At 43.5% G+C, this 12,705-nt stretch overlaps 1 protein-coding gene across 1 annotated transcript in view; it reads left to right on the forward strand.

The window, feature by feature from the left end:
• LOC308327225 (actin-binding LIM protein 3-like) overlaps window positions 1-12,705 on the forward strand; it is a 76,611-nt gene that overhangs the window by 42,983 nt on the left and 20,923 nt on the right. The window contains exons 11-16 of the mRNA XM_080780478.1: window positions 265-294; window positions 978-1,089; window positions 1,409-1,516; window positions 5,355-5,405; window positions 7,309-7,410; window positions 8,470-8,534. Of these exons, the coding sequence (XP_080636604.1) occupies window positions 265-294; window positions 978-1,089; window positions 1,409-1,516; window positions 5,355-5,405; window positions 7,309-7,410; window positions 8,470-8,534 (468 nt within the window). The remainder of the gene's footprint in view (window positions 1-264; window positions 295-977; window positions 1,090-1,408; window positions 1,517-5,354; window positions 5,406-7,308; window positions 7,411-8,469; window positions 8,535-12,705) is intronic.

A 12,705-nucleotide genomic window follows, 5' to 3' on the forward strand; every position in this document is an offset into this window, starting at 1 on the left:
GCATGTATTTTTATACTTTAGTCATTTTATGTTATTTGTAAACCACACGTTATATTATTGTTTTTATGAATGTAAAAAATCAATTACATATTGGTGCTCCTTAGATTTTGGTGGGTGCTCCTAATTTTTTTCTGGTGCTCCTTCATTTTTAAATTGGGAGCACCAGTGCTACCAAGTAAAAAAGTTAATTTCGAGCCCTGTAGGATATATCATGATTCATGGTCATTGGATGAAAGGTTCTTCTTCTTCTTTTTATTTTCTCAGTCCCTGGGATCCCTGTCTCCATACTCCCAGGTAAGCAGCAGGGCTAGAGCCCTCTCTCTCTCTCTCTCTCTCTCTCTCTGTGTTTGCGCTGCTACAGAGATGGTTTGAAAGTTTCAGTGAAGAGCTTAATGATGTCATTTAAATTCTTGGGCCAAAGTACAAAGCCTCACAAAAGAAAAGGGTGGGATTGCAAAAAAGAAAGGTAACCGTGCAGGCAAAAATAGAGCATCTGACTCACTAGGAGGAACAAAATGCAGGGAGCAGGGTCAGTCTAAGCTGAACTCATGGCTAAAGGGCTGGTATCAGCTGGTCTCAGAATAGAGTTTACATACCGGTACTATAGTGATTTCCTGTCTAGAGTTTGTTGAGATGTGGGGGCAAGAGAACGTCTTTGTGCAACATTGATCAAGAGTCACTGGTTTTGTCTCTTTAGAGGAGGAGAAAAATTAAATAAAGAAATTAAATTATATTATTGTGAGTGCCCAAAACATGCAATTTGTTAATGAATGTTTGAGGGTAAAGAAAAGGTTAAATAAAGGCTTCCTTAAAGGGCAAAGGTCTCTCTCTCTCTTTCTATTTCTCTCTCAGTCTCTTCCTCTCTCTCTCTCTCTTGCTCACTAATAGCGGAAAAAATATTGCCACGTGAACAATATTGAACAACTGTCCACTGTAAGCATTCTGTATAAATCATGCATGTAAAATAACTGACCCAGGACCTGTTGGAGAGTGTGGAGTTGAGAACAAGGCGTTCCTCCAGCCCTGCATACACCGACTCCCCATCACACAGTCGACACGGAGGCTCCCCACTCAACTACTATCACCCTGGTAATCACACACACACACACACACACACACACACACACACACACACACACACACACACACACACACACACACACACACACACACACGTGCACGCACGCACGCACGCACACACAGACACACACACACACACACACACACACACACACACACGCGCGCACACGCACACACACGCACACACACGCTCCAAATCAATGAAATGCTCATTCCACCTTCATCCTCTTGGTCTGTGTGTCAGTTTGTCTATCTTGGGGGAGGCAGGTCATGCTGTCGCTCACACTCTCTTGCTCTCTCTCACTGTGATTGGCTGGACTGGCTGCAGGCAGTGAGAGTGGCAGGAGTTCACCCTATCACAGTCAGCTAGACCCCAGGTCTGCCACACCCACCATCACCACCACCTACCAAGCCCCAAAGCATTTCCATGTACCAGGTAGGCTGTCATTCCAAACAAGAAAGACAAAGAAAACCAGCAACAAACAATCACTTGAGCTGCAACCCCTAACCTCTCCACCTCAGAGCCCTAACATCGAACACAGCAATATTCCAGTGTTATTAACCACTTTGGGGCATGTCATTATAGGCACATTGTAATTGAGAAATGTCAAAAATATTATATAATATATAATATAAGTATACAGTATAGGCCAGAGTAGAGAAGAACTGAACAATATTGTTCACTTGTAGATTTTGAGGGGCGCTATAGTCCCTCCTATATTCAGCTATTGGTGTAGATTTTAAATTAAATTCCCATTGACAATGAATGGTGAATTGACGTCATATGTGGACGAGCAAATCGGCTATTTTTGTCCTACACAAAGATTTCATTCCCATTGACAATGAATGGAGAATTTATGTCATATGTGTCTGAGCAATGATAAGAGCGCCCCTCATTTCACACAAAATTGAAATGGCTTTGGGGGTGGGCGTTATTCAGCCCAGTTTGTCCATTGGAAGGGTTCAACGAATGATGTGGACTTTTAGAAGTTTTTATACAGCTCTGCTTTCTGCAATTTCAATGAACACTGGATATATTGCTGTGTGCCCTAACCCCTTTAACATCCAAACTCACGCCTAGAGCCTAATCTTTTCAAGTAACCATTCTGTCCATAACCATAATGCCCTCATTCCCACCAAGATTTCACCCCTACACTAACCCCTCCATTCTCCAAGAACACTCCTCTTAGCCCCTAATGCCTTACGTAATGTTAAGGCCCAGCGTATGTCCTCCTCGCCCCCTGGTCGGCTTTCATTCTTGACCTTCCCCTTTACCCTTTGAACATCCAACCTCGACATACAGTGATAATCTGCGTCGGATAGTCAGCTAATGCTGTCTAGTGTCTACTCTATTCCCATATGGAGTGGATTCTTAGGGACTAAGGGTTGTTTATTCAAGACTTTGGTGAGCTTGCAGTGAATTTAATCTGTCCTTGCCTTGGCAGACAATTAAATTACATCAATACAATTAGCTATCGGTATATATATTTCATATCAAACTAGGATCGTTTTTCGCCATTATTTATTGCTGTCATTCTGTAAGGACCATTGTCAGAAGAAAACAACTTAATTGCATATTAAAGGAGCAGTTTACCCAACGCAATTCTTATTTTTCCAGTCAATTACACACCCCCATGAAGCCTTGAATTCATGGAGATGTTTTTGTCGCAGATAGTTCATACATATTATTGGCTCAAGGATGCGACAAAATCAAAAAGGCTTCATGGGGTGTGAATAATAGATTTCTGCGTGAACTACTCCTTTAAGAACAATAACAATAAATTGTAGTTATTATCTTTATTCTGGGATCTCCCTGCCATGCCCTGCCCTGCCATGCATGGAATGGAACATGAGCAAAGACACGACAGAGACAACGGCGGTGATAAAATCAGATGAGCATAATAAAGGAGGCCTGTGTACAGTATGCTGTAACAGGAATACAGTATAGGCAAGAAGAAGCCGTCATAAAGAGTGACAGACTGACAGATGAGCGAGCGTCAGCTGATAGGGGCTTGGCAGGAATCAGTCGATGCTCCGTGCATGAGGCAAGACTATCATGTCCCGCCAGAACTAATGTGAGGTTCTGTTATGCGTAGTGATTTAGAATAGTGATGAGGCTGCTACTGTACGTCGAAGGTCCAGTCAGAGATGAGTGTTCTCCATGACCACCATGGTATAAAAATGAACTAAAAGAGGGTGCCGAATGAGGGTCGTTTGAAGAGGCTATAGGTGGTACACAAACCTCTATAATAATAATAATAATGAATTGCATTTTTATAGCGCTTTTCCAAGTGCTCAAAGCGCTTTACAATGGTTCATTCATTCATACATTGGGAGGTGAAGCCACTGCAACTAGACGGTAATTAACACACATTGTCCGTGGTACATAGTTTGAAGAGAGATTTGATAGATTCAAAGCGGAGCAGCAGCAAATATAAAACATCTCGTCTTTAGGAAACTTGTTCAGTCCCACACCCCCCCCAAAAAAAAAAAAAAAAGTTGCTTTGAAGTAGCCTATACGCTTTACCTGCGTTCACCCTGTTCTCCTGTGATCCATTGCTCCCCTTTCTTATTCATCTCTCTTTCTAAACCCTCTCTCTCTCAGTTCTTCATGCTCTCTTTACTCTTAATCGCGGTTTTTAGTTAAACCATTTCCTTTGGTTCCCCTCCTCTTACTCCGGCCTTCAATCCATCTCTCGGCTCCTCGTTCTTTCTCTCTCCGGTTCTATGTGGCGCTTGGCTCCCTGTCAGCTCTGCCAGAGCCTTCCCTTCCCTGCATCTACTCTAACAGATGCTTTTATCCAAAGTGCTCCACAGTATGACGGCTCAATGCATTTTCACTATGGATAGCCCGGTGGGAATGGAAGAGCTGTTCCCAGTGGTGGAAAGTAACTAAGTACATGTACTTACTGTATAATTAAGTAAATTTAGTAAATTAGTAAATTTAGCTAACACTTTATATTAAGGTCGTCTTTATAATGCATTGTAGTGCATTTATAATGCATTATAATGTTCTTAGAAGGCATTATAACACTCGTTATAAATGTTTGTAAGCATGTAAAACAACTTATAACCACGTTTATAACATATTATAAGTGCTGGTCATAATGCATTATTATGCTCAGTGGAACAGCACATTATAACTATTATAACTTAGGTGGTTATAAAGGCACATAGAGAAGTGCTGTAATGTCTGTGTCATAATGCATTATAACCAATGTGTATTAAACAGAATGGAGTTACTTTGTAGATTTGGAAATATTATTACAAAACATTTTATAATTTTTTGTCATGATAATTTGTGAAACGGGACATTCTGCACAATGAGTACTTTTGATACCAATGCTTTTTATTTCGCAGTATTGATACCTTTAATTAAGTACTTTTTCCACCACTGGCTGTTCCCAGTGTTATGTTTTTTTGCGGGATCATGGATGTTTGTATGGGGTATGTTTTTGGTCTGGTGCAGCTTTTGGCTGTTACTGGCTGTGTTTGGCTGTTTTCGGCGATGTACAGTAGCATTGACATTGGTCTCACTTGGTTTTACTACTCACAGCTCATTATGTACTTTGTTTTTATTTTCTGTTGCATGGTGACACCCGTATGCTTGCAGTCTGCCTGCTTGTAGCACTGAATTAAAGAGTAATGTGGGAAAAGTGTACAGAGTCAGTTGTCTTCCAAAGTCAGGAGTGAGCATTGCTAATGGCTCCATGCCTTCCTTTGTATCGCTTAACAATTACGCTTTTTAATTTCTTCCTCCTTCGTCTGTCTGTCTGTCTGTCTGTCTGTCTGTCTGTCTGTCTGTCTGTCTGTCTGTCTGTCTGTCTGTCTGTCTGTCTGTCTGTCTGTCTGTCTGTCTCTGTCTGTCTGTCTGTCTGTCTGTCTGTCTGTCTGTCTGTCTGTCTGTCTGTCTGTCTGTCTGTCTGTCTGTGTCTGTGTCTGTCTGTCCATATTCTTTATTCCTTTGCCATCTGCTGGCATTTTCTGTAATGCGCCTGCATGGCTCTAATCAGCCTCTCTACATGTCAATCAGGCCGTCTGGATGCGCAGCACTGCTTCTGCTATAGCTGTCTGTCCAACATGCTGTCACCTTTTATGGCTGCGACGGCTGTAATTTGCAACTCGCACATTCGCAACTCATGTGTTTGAAGGCTCCATGAGGGTGTGGGTGATCGAGGGAGTCCCTGTATGTAAAGCAGGCATCCTCATCACTTCTGTTCTTTTCTTTTTTTTTCTTCCTCCTCCGTCTGACTCTGCATATTTTGTCTTCCCAGCCTCTGATGAGAGCAATATCTACAGGAAGCCTCCCATCTATAAGAGACAAGGTACGTCGGTTCACTGCATGGGGCAAATTTTTGACAGCTTTCCCACGCTGTGTTGTTTTTATAATCCTGTCAGAGTTAGACGCCTTTCTTTATGCAGATTGACTTGCTCTTGTTGTAAGAAAGATGCCACTTCAGTCAGTGTAATGCTTGATCAATTGAACTGTTGAGATGACAGTGATGGCCTCCACTTTTTCCTCTGCATGGAGAAACAGAGAGGATTTTGTAAAGTTATTCAAGGCATGGAAGTCACATTGTTATTATGACTACCTCTGTTCTTCAGAACAGAGGTTTTACAAAGCTGTCCTTACCGTCCTCAAAACATCAATGCATTGTACCCCAAGGACTGAATCTCTTTTAACTTTTAGGGATGGTTAAGGCAGTCTTCTTCTTATCGTGTCCACAATACAGTTAGTTACAATACACGCTAGATGTGGTTCAGCCACAGCTGAACACATTGCTGTCCCTTTTCGTTGAACTCTGCCAAGTCCGTTGCTGTGCAGGGGTGTTCCAGCAGGGGGCATGTGAGGAGGTGTTGCATGGTCTGCGGCTCAGTGCCACAGTCACACACAATGCCCTCGTCATCAGAAAAACCCCATTTTACGAGAGTGACTTTTGCTCGCCCAACACCAGATCTTAGTCTATTAAGGCATTTCCACACTGCGTATGTTGAGTCTGCTAAGTCTGTTAAGGCAGTAGTGGATGCAGAACATGTCTAGTGATGACTGTGCCTGGAAAAAGTCAGGAAAGAGTCTTTAAAGATATTTTGATGACCGGTGGATGATTTCAATATAAATTAGGACTTTTGTTTTGGCTATTTAAAATATGATAATATCTGGCTGCATTCCATGAGCAGCGCATTCAGAAAAAAGGCCAGACATTTTTTTTTCCAATCGCATCTGAATGACATTTGTTGGAATCACAAGTATCGTAGACTGGCCAGGATCTGCTCGTAATTCCGACGGCACATTATTCCGACAAGTGGCTTTGCGTGCGGTTAGGGTTAGGGTTAGAGGCAGGGTTAGTAATGGGATGTAGAGATGAGAGCATAGGTGGTGTAAAGGATATCAAGTTCAACAAAACAGGTGTGTGTGGGGCGGGGTGGGGGTGATAAAAAAGTCAGACAGAGCTGAAGAGAGAGAGAGGAGAGACAAACGGTTGCGGTCATCCATCAACGGTCAGGTGACAGATCTGACAGAGTTACTGCGCCTTACCTCCACCTCTGTACGATTTACTGACTGGCCTCTGCAGACTGCTGACCAATCTCTGTCTCCCTCTCTCGGCTTACCGCTATATGTCAGACTTTCTCCATTACGACCACACCACCTCAGCTCCGTGGGGTGAACTTGAACATTCCGGAGTTCAAATAATGGAGCACTTTAGTGTGTGAGGTACTCGGAAAGCTGACATCGCATCAAAGCAAAGCCAACAACAACTCCAATTAAAGTTAAACGACAGTCTTTACTGTGACAATAAAGTGTCATTTTGCCTACTAGGCCTAGATTAAAATGGAAAGAAGGGGTGCTCCTCAGTCCATAATACAATGGATTACAATAATATGATATTCTCCATAATCGTTAACATGTTGTAGAATGATACTTATTTCTATCATAGGCAATCAAAGACTGCAGGGTATAAGGAAGCAAACGTTACAGTGTATGTCCAATGTTATCTGCCTCGCACTGACGTTTGTTTTCTCGCTTTATATCGTTTGATAGAGGCAATAAAATCACGATTACACCAAAAGAAAATAGACCATTTTTGACAGATTTCTGGCTTAGTTCAACTGCCCTACTGTCATGGTGAAATTGCATGAGTTGAGTGCATGAATTGAAATGCTGTTCTCAGTGTCTCTCTCTCTCTCTCCATCTCTCTCTCTCCATCTCTCTCTCTCTCTCTCCAACAGTCGGCAAGAAAACCAATGAAAATCTTGTGAACTCCTCTACAAACTGTAATGACATCTACCACCCAGACTCAAACTACTTCCCCTACACTGGTTCTCCTAAAGGTAAGCCCCCCCCTTCCATCAATACACACATATACAGTACAGTTGCAGAAATGGGGTGAAAAGGCTCAAACACACACTCAAATGCACACACACACACACACACACACACACACACACACACACACACACACACACACACACACACACACACACACACACACACACACACACACACACACACACAGGCTCTCACCCGAACCTGTCTGCAGGCACTATATATGCTTGCATGTACTACCCTATAGGTGCTTGCACACAGGGGCATGAACGTGCACAGAGCTCACAACACCTGCAAGCATGTACATCGTCAGTGACAGGTGGAAACCTTTGACATGTCTTTAGTTCTCAGGACACGAAATACTTCAGACATGGTGAAAAGAGACGATCTGCAAGCTCACAATGCGTCACGGTCGTGATGCATTGTGAGCTTGCAGGTCTGCTATTCTCATTACTTTCTTAGCTGGACATTCTTGTATAGTGGTGGTGGGGAATTAAAAAAAAAGTTTAAACATTTGGAGATACAGGGTTTCTTGACGACAGTGACGACATACACCTTGACAGCAACACGCCTACACACCTTCGTGCACGCGCACCTACACACCTCTGCGCACGCATACAGCACATACACACCTCTGTGCACACGTACATACACACCTCTGTGCACACGTACATACACACCTCTGTGCACACGTACATACACACCTCTGTGCTTGTGTACCCACTGCATGTACTGTACCAACATCACCCTGGGGTCACCCGCTGTAAATATAGACACCGTCAAGAACATCCTTTTGGCTATAGTTATTTATTGACTTCTCTCTCTCTCTCTCTTTGCTGCTTTCCTTCTCTCTCTGCCTCTCTTTCTCTCTCTCTCTCTCTCTCTCTCCTTTTCAATTAACTTTATTCAAAATGCTTTACTGATTAAAGCTTCATTCTTTCATGTCATATGAACATTATTGTCTAAGCGTGCGCACGTGTGTGTGTGTGTGTGTGTGTGTGTGTGTGTGTGTGTGTGTGTGTGTGTGTCTCTCTCTCTCTCTCTCTCTCTCTCTCTCTCCCCAGTCTCCAGGGCGAGGAGGTTTTCGTCTGGAGGAGAGGAAGATGGATGGAACCACAATCTAAACAGAGTATGGAAAGAAAATATTCCACCTGTCTCCTCTTTTCAATCATCCCTGCACTACCTTGTGTGTGTGTGTGTGTGTGTGTGTGTGTGTGTGTGTGTGTGTCCAACCATGCCTGTTTATGTATGTTTATGCAGGACTACATTGTGGAGATCTGAATTTATGCCACACACACACACACACACACACACACGAACACACACACACACACACACACACACACACACGCACGCACACACACACACACACACACACACGCACGCACGCACGCATGCACACTCTAGTCGTGAGCTTGTAGATCTGAATTCTGGAAAACGTGCCCATCCATAATAGGGATGGCAGAGCATTCCGACCACCGATGACAGTGAGCTCCTTCTGGGGAAAGGCTGCCAGCTTTTATAGCCAGTATGTAGGTCACCAAATCCTCCCAGGTGATAGCAGTGCCTCACTGATTCATCACATGCACACAGTGACATTCTCAGTGTTCCTTTATGGATCCGCATGGAGCATCCTGATTGCAGAGCGGTTAGGGTGCCGTATCACATGGGCTCTATTGCCTCACAGACAGTCCCCGGTTGTTCGTCGACGAAAACTAAATGAAAACTAAGCAACAATGATTAAAACTAAGAGTAAATATATTGACAATTGAGTCAACAAACACATTGCCATCATGTCCCCCAAAAATCGACTAAAATCATATGATATTTAGTCGCCTAAAACTAGACTAAAACTAAAACATTTCAGATGACTAAAATATGACTAAAGCTAAATTAACATTTATTGAAAAGACAATCTAAATTTGCTAATCAAAATTAACACTGCTCTCCACTTAACCTCCCCCCAAAAAAGGAAATTCACAAGTAAATAAATTGATAATTACAAATAAAAATGCATTTGTAATTTTGAGAGTACAAATGTACAAATGTAAGAGAGTGCAAAATAAATTGCTATATTATACCTTCTAACAACAGCACACCTAAAGCCCTGAACTGTCCATGGTGCTGAAGCATCTCTCGAGGCCGCTGCACCCCCTGTTGGCTGAGCTTGGATGTTCATGCCCTGTGTGTGCGCGCGTGGTTAAATTCTTATACTCTTGAGTTTCAAATGGAGAACGCAGAAGATCTCACTGTGTGTGTGTGTGTGTGTGTGTGTGTGTGTGTGTGTGTGTGTGTGCACGAGCGTGCATTCGTTTGTGTGTGTCTCTATAGTTTGTGGTCATGCGCGCGTGTGTCTGTTAATGTTTAATGAGCTATCTAATTAAATGGTGTTTTTTTTCCCAGAATGCAAAGCGAGGTTCATGTAGGTCATTATCCTCTCTTGGTACATCTGAATCACATAAACACACTCTCTCCTGTCTTTCTACTGAACACACGTACAGTAGAGCACAGCACGGCTATTTATTTCCTTTATGTACTGCGTAACTACTGTAAGTATTAACACCTCTAAGGCGAGGGTCACTGGTCAAAACCTTGCTTTATTAACGGTATACTAATGTTCTCGAGATATGTGAAGTACAGACGGACTGAGATTTTGTTACATTTATTGTACGATGTCAGGCAGTTTTTCCCTTTTGAAGGGAAACTGTGTATTCTCAGGAGGGGTGGAGGTGTAAATAACTTTTACTGCTTCACCCAGCAGAGTGTTATGGCTCAGAGGAGAGCATGGAGGTCTGTTAGGGGTTACAGTAAGTGCAGCCTGAAAGTAACACAGCTTTTCTTGGCATAGAGGGGCGGATCAAACTGGCGCTGGGAATAAACGCCGGCTCCCTATTGGTTCACCAACCTATGAGTCCGCCTCCCCTCCCTCTCCCCCTCACCTCCCCGGTAGAACACAGCGGAGACCACCGACGTCACCACATTTGGAACGACGCCCCTCTGCACTGTTATTGGTTAGCGAAATACAAGGTTCTCTCCCACTCCTATGCCACTTTTCCTGCCTATTCCCACTTTACCCAAACCCCCCCCATCTACTACTATCTCTCTGCCTATTCCCACTTTACCCCCACCCCCCCCTCCTCCTCCTCCCTCTGATCCTGATATACCTGTGTCCACTCCCCATCGTTCTCCAAAACCCCCCCCCCCTTGTGTATCCACTGCCCCTCTCTCCCCACCCTCTCTGACCTCGACCCCCCCCATGTTCCCCACCATACTTATTTCCAAGACAATACTACCAACCATAGTACAGGTCCCCCCTAGAACGGATCTATCGGAAGTAGAGTTCCCCTCCCTGACCCTACCACCACAGAAGAGCCCACCGCAGAGGCAAACACGAAGTAGGAGAGCCAATCCAAATGGCACGCCAAAACCCCAGAGGACTGACCACAACAGGACGGAACCAACAAAGAAGAAGACTACACAGGACCGGACCCAGGACACAGAAGCAGCCCCTAGGAGGACCAGGACAGACCCAGGAGAGAACCGAGAAAAGGAAACAGATGAACCAGAAATAGACGAGCCAAGGACCCCAGGGGAAGTCTACAAACACATCAACACCGGGAAGAAGAACCAACGTTGGAGACTATTCCCAAAGAAAAGCATCCTCATCATAGGAGACTCAAACATGAGCCAACTTCCATCTCTGACACGACCAGATCTGCAAGTGGATTGCTACCCAGGAATGGGCTTCCAACATACGAAGGCCCTACTAGAGAGGATACCGAGCAACACCACTGTAGCCTATTGCATCCTGTCGGTTGGGATAAACGAGAGAGGCCACGCTCCAAAACAAGCGCAGAGGGCATTGAGAGAGGCCATCGCAGCAGCACAGAACGCCTTCCCAACTGCAAGTATCCATGTCCCTTTAGTCAACTACTCAACTAATTTCTCAATAAAGGATAAGGATAACATGAGAGAGCTAAATCGCAATATTGTTACCTATAATTACCTCCCTAAATTGGATGACAGGGAGTTTAAAGTGGTTCCTGATAACGTACATTGGACAACAGAGACAGGCAAAGCAATGCTTGTAAATTGGCTTACTAGTTTAAACTTATAGACCCCATAAACCCAGAAAGGAGGGGGGGCAAGTCAAACATAATTAATCTGTCCCATTACTTCCAGCCAGATCAACACCAGACCGAACTGCTGGAAAAGGGACTTTCCTTTGTCCCGACACTGGATATCTATAAACAACAAACCAACAGGTTAAAGAAAGACCTTTCTCAGTATCACCGCAGATTGAAACTAGCTACACACTTTGGAATGGACCAAGGAACGGAGATACTGCCTTTTCGACCAAAATCAAGCTGGGAACCGTCTGAGAATTTAATCCCAAGCAGTCTTAAACGACTGATGCAGAAGGACATGAATACGGTAACACGCATACCAGGACACATTAAGGAAAAAGATAATCTCACAATAGAACAAACCAGGGCACTTAGGGAACTAATCAACAACAAACAAATCATTATCAAACCAGCAGACAAAGGCTCCTGCATAGTAATTATGGATCGACACCAATACCTTTTAGAAGGTGAGAGACAGCTCAACAATCAGGACCATTATAGGCAATTAGACCAACCCATTTACATGCAGACAGCTACGAAGGCCATAGCCATCATAAACAGTCTTAAGGACAAAAGGCACATAAACGCCAAACAACACCAATACTTAATAGGACAGGATAGCCCACGGGCAAGGATATTTTATCTTTTACCAAAAATACACAAAAGCCCGGATTCATGGACAATACCATATGAAATTCCACCCGGGAGACCAATTGTGTCGGACTGTGGCAGCGAGACGTATCAGACAGCAGAGTTTATTGAATATTTCCTGAACCCACTGTCGATAAAACACCCCAGTTTTATAAAAGACACTTACGATTTTGTGGACAAAATTAAAGCTATTAAAGTAGGAAAGGAGGCCCTTCTATTTTCAATAGATATAGACAGCCTCTACACAAACATTGAAACAGAATCAGGACTCCAAGCAGTCAGGGAAGTCTTTAGTAAATACCCAGACACAAGTCGACCAGAGGAGGAAATACTCCAATTACTAGACTTAAATCTAACCCAGAATGATTTTTCCTTTAACAACAAATTCTATTTACAAATCAAAGGCACGGCCATGGGAAAGAGATTTGCACCATCTTATGCAAACATTTACATGAGCATATGGGAACAGACCGCACTAGAAAAATGCAGACTTAAACCGACACATTACTATAGATTTCTAGA

The sequence above is a fragment of the Protomyctophum bolini genome (assembly GCF_963924005.1).
Source record: "Protomyctophum bolini genome assembly, chromosome: 13".
Classification (NCBI taxonomy): domain Eukaryota; kingdom Metazoa; phylum Chordata; class Actinopteri; order Myctophiformes; family Myctophidae; genus Protomyctophum; species Protomyctophum bolini.